At 41.4% G+C, this 4,451-nt stretch overlaps 1 protein-coding gene across 1 annotated transcript; it reads right to left on the reverse strand.

The window, feature by feature from the left end:
• Positions 1–400: 400 nt before the first annotated feature.
• LOC103710325 (premnaspirodiene oxygenase-like) lies at positions 401–2,060 on the reverse strand. Its single transcript, XM_008795997.3, has 2 exons — positions 1,135–2,060; positions 401–1,044 (listed from the first exon to the last, which is right to left on the reverse strand). Exons 1-2 carry the CDS (start codon positions 2,014–2,016, stop codon positions 421–423), a joined length of 1,506 nt encoding a protein of 501 aa, XP_008794219.3. The 5' UTR covers positions 2,017–2,060; the 3' UTR covers positions 401–420.
• Positions 2,061–4,451: the final 2,391 nt, after the last annotated feature.

Below are 4,451 nucleotides of genomic sequence, written 5' to 3' on the forward strand. Positions count from 1 at the left end.
TTGAGGCTTTAAGCTAGCCCTTGATATTGTTGATTTATTTTTTTCAGTTTAAAAAGTATAAAATATATTTACAAAAATTAAATATTTACCATGAGTTTATGTCTTTATGATGGTTCCGGAACTATCGTCTGGGGAACAAGGGTTGGGCTCGAGCTGTAGCACCTATAGTATGAGCTGGGCTATGGTATGTATCAAAACATCTTTCTTAATTACATGTGTTTTCTAGCACGTATGCAATTAAGGAGCGTATGAGTAATAGCTTTGTCTAGATAAAAGGCAAAGTCTCTCATTTTTAATGTATTTAATTGCTTCTCTGATAGAAAAAGAAACATCCCAGCCGCTCAGGGAAGTAATTCTTCCATTTCAGCAATAGAGGGAAATTCTTTAAGAAGACCACAAGAACATCCAAGCTTGTAACATCTATTCCATGGGACAAGAAATATAAGGAATGGCACGTAAGCAAAGTTCTGATTTCCTACGAGCTGCCACTCCAGAGGATTCAGCCATGTCCATGTCACCGGGCAGCATTCCATCAGCGAGTTCCCAGTTGTAGTAGTAGAGGAGGCAAGCAAGGGCAAGCTCCATATTTGCAAGTCCAAATGTGATCCCTGGGCACATCCTTCTACCAGCACCAAATGGTAGGTACTCAAAGTTGGTTCCCTTGAAATCAATCTTGCTTCCATCAAATCTCTCCGGCTTGAACTCCTCTGCATCGTCCCAAATTTTTGGATCCCTCCCCAATGCCCAAACATTCACAATTACCCTCGTCTTCTCTGGAATCTCATAACCTAGTACCTCAACCTTCTCCCGGCACTCTCGAGGGACTAGCAAGGGAATTGGTGGGTGCAACCTTAGTGTCTCCTTGAGGACTAGCTTCAAGTAATTCAATTCAGTAATCTCTCCTTCAGTCACCTTCACTTCTCTGCCGAGAACCTCCCTCACCTCCGATTGCGCCTTCTTCATTACTTCTGGATTCCTCATTAGCTCTGCCATGGCCCAATCCAAGGTGCTGAATGCGCTCTCGCTTCCCCCAGCAAGCATGTCCTTTAAAAAGCAAGCGAATTTGGAGCTCAAAATACACTTTAATTGTACTAGTTCTTATGGAATGAAGATTTAGTCGGACTGAGAACTCACCAAAGTGACAGCCTTGACTGCATCCATGGTGAGAGCAAATGGAAGACCACCTTCCTCATGAACTCTCAGGAGGACATCTAGCAAATCCTCCTCTACCAAACTGGCCTTCTTCCTTTCTAGGTGATCGCGAATGATGTCATCCAAGATCCGGTCTACCTTCTCGTGGTACATCTTCATCTTGGGTGCCACCCTGCTAATGAGACTTGCAAGAAATGATGATGGAAATAGGTCTGCCAAATCAAATCCCCCAGATAGATGTGCCATTTCTGTCAATGCAACTAGTAATGCATTCTGATCCTTGCACTTGTTTCCAATGGCGGCCCTCATAATTATGTCATTGGTCAGCATAAACAGCTTCTTGGTAAGGTTTACGAGTGACGATCCATTATTGTTCATCGATGAAATGGATCGAATGAGATTGAACACCTCCTCTTCGCGAATTGACCGGAAAGATTGCACGCGCTTGAAGCTTAGTAACTCCAAGACACACATCTTACGCAACTCCCTCCAGTAGTCGCCATAGGGGGCGAAGACGAGGTCCTTGCCACCGTATGTCGAGATCTTGATGCCGACGAGCATCGGTCTATTCGCAAACGTGATGTCATGAGTCTTCATGATCTCTCTGGCTCCTTCAGGGGAGGAGACGACGAGGGTGTTGACTTCGCCGAGCTTTAGAAGCATGAGGGGGCCATGTTTGGTTGACAAATCTCTCAGGGACCGATGCGGCAGCGAGCCAACAAGGTGATGGATGCTTCCGATGATGGGGAGCTTCCATGGACCACGAGGCAATTTGGGATCAGCTCTGCGGGCAAAGCGCTTGACGTTTAAGAAGAGGAGGAGAAGGAAGGAGATCAAGAACATGGAGACGTTAAAGATCTCCATAGGTGGGAATGGAGAGGTATTGAGAAAGTTCAGCTCTTCTTATGATGAAGAACGTTGCGCTGTGGTATAATCATTGTCAAAGATGCCTTTTTTCAAGAAAGGATCACACAAAAGAGGCCATAGATATGGAACAAATGTTTCTCATTGGGATTTGTTTTCCTATTAATAAATGGGAGGAAGGTGGCCGTTCAATAGATTCGTTCCACTGAAGGAGAAAATAAATTTTTAGTTCTGCTATTCACTTCACAAAATTTAAAGATAACAACAAAGATTCTAATCGATCTTGTTCTAGTCCGTGTCACCGGTAATGTTCTTGAAAGACTTACAAGGTTGAAGAAACGATAAAGATGATGATGATGATGAAAGAGAGACGGAAAATTTGGAACAAAAAGAACAACAACAAAATGCTAAGAGTGATGATGATGAAAGAGAGAGGTAAACTTTGTAGAAAAAGAACAAGAAGAAGAACAATGGAGAGATTCCATCACTGGAAGGTAGCATAGCTCCACATAATAAAAACGACAGTTTTGACCATATCACATATCTTGTGATTATTTTACTTTTGAGAATTATGAGAGAGAGAGAGTGATACCCATCTTAAAATTTCATTAAGATCATAAAATGTTAAAAGATTCAAGGATATTCAGGAAAAAATCATAAGAGAAAGTATGGAAGATCTTGTGGACTGGCTTGGTCTACTTCCACTTAACCGGCCCAGCCCTTTTTGGCCCCTCCCAAAAAAAAAGGCACGTGCCACGCACTTGCCTTGAGGGAAGAGACTCTCAATTGGAGTCTTCTTCCTCTCCAAGAAGGTTGGAGCGAATCCGACTCTATGCTGGAATTCGGTCGCAGTAGAGCTCTATTTAAAGCTCCTCTCCATCTTCTTTTCCACCCCATCAAAGAAATGGCCCCAATCGAAGCTCATCATCGGAGTAATTCCTCAGTCTTTCTCTCCGAACGTCGGCCATTATCGATGACCTTGCTAGGCCAAACATTGTCGGAAGTCAGGTAAAAACCTGGCAATCTTTGATTAACTTCTTTCTCCCTCTTCTATGAAGTTTGGAAGCTCGTTTTTAGCTAGCAACCACCAAATTTTTGACGGAAAAGGGTGATGCCCTGTTTTCTTTGTTTTGATCGACCAATCTTATTTTCTTCAGATTCTGGCTGCCTCCCGTGCCAGTGCTTATTGTCGAAGAATTTTCTTAATCCCTCATGGTGGCAAAAGGCTGTGGCCAGAGCTCAAGCCATCGGAATATGTTGGTTTCATGGTTTGAGAGGTTGGAACCCATATATTTTGTTGGTTTTGGCGCTACCGGTCTCCAATCGCTGCCGGCCGTCGGCCACCTGCTGGTCGGCCATGGGTCCCTCACCCCAGGCATTACCTGCAACCACCTCTTTCTTGGTTAGAGCGAGAGAATCTTCCTTTCTCTCTCTTCCCTACTTTCTCTCTTATATCTCTCTGCAAAGTTTCTCTCTCTTAACTCATGGGCCAGACATATTGATTGATCTAGATTGACACGTACCATTGACAACAAATCCAAACCCTTGATTGAACCCGGATCGAGATTCTTTCTCTTCTCTTCCTTTCTCTCTCTTATTTCTCTCTTATAAACTTTCTCTCTTTAGAGATATTAGATCTAAATATGGCACCTCTCTTCATGATTCTGAATCAACCTTGGTGAAGGACTCTAATCCATGTTCAATGGGTGGCATGCCATTCCCATTCTGGCCCTTGCTAAACACTGTAAGATTTGATCACATCTAATATCTATTGAACCATCTATATCCTAGCTCGAGCATAATTCGATTAAATCTCCTTGATCGGGCCGACTGGGATGTGAGGCACTCTTGCTTGGTCTGTCCTGTGAGGATGATGAAATTTAATGTTTTTATTTTTAAAAAAATATGATGAAATTTTAATAAAAAATATAACTTTTGGAATATTCGGCTCCGAGAAAAAATTTTAGAATTAATTAGATTTATTAGTTGGATTGCATTTACAAGGTAAGTAATGTAACTCTTTTTTGTAGATCTATCGACAAATTATAGATATTTTTTAATCGAATTATTCTTGATTTATGAAGTTGATACATAGTATTTTATTATTATATGTGCATCTTTATGAAATATTGTATGATTCTTAATTGAACATATTAATTTCGATATAGATTATATTTGATTGATTTTGATATGGATTATGTTCAATTAATTTCGATGTCGTATAAATTTATTTATTTTCTGATATGGAACACTGAATATGAGAAAATAAGTTTTTGCTTCGAAATGGATTTGGACTCACAGCGAGAGTATGTATCAACACCTTGCTAGTGGGGTTATTCATTGGTATATCGACATCCTGCTAGTAGAGGTTATTCGCTGGTATATCGACACCCTGCTAGTAGAGGTTATACGATGGCATATCGTCACCCTGCTAG

Source organism: Phoenix dactylifera, chromosome 5 (assembly GCF_009389715.1).
Source record: "Phoenix dactylifera cultivar Barhee BC4 chromosome 5, palm_55x_up_171113_PBpolish2nd_filt_p, whole genome shotgun sequence".
NCBI lineage: Eukaryota > Viridiplantae > Streptophyta > Magnoliopsida > Arecales > Arecaceae > Phoenix > Phoenix dactylifera.

Bases quoted from the DNA above. Each gene is read 5' to 3' on its own strand.
- LOC103710325 (XM_008795997.3), bottom strand. From the start codon at position 2,016: ATGGAGATCTTTAACGTCTCCATGTTCTTGATCTCCTTCCTTCTCCTC. The intron at 1,045-1,134 runs GTGAGTTCTCAG...TGCTTTTTAAAG, and splicing joins CAGTCAAGGCTGTCACTTTG to GACATGCTTGCTGGGGGAAG.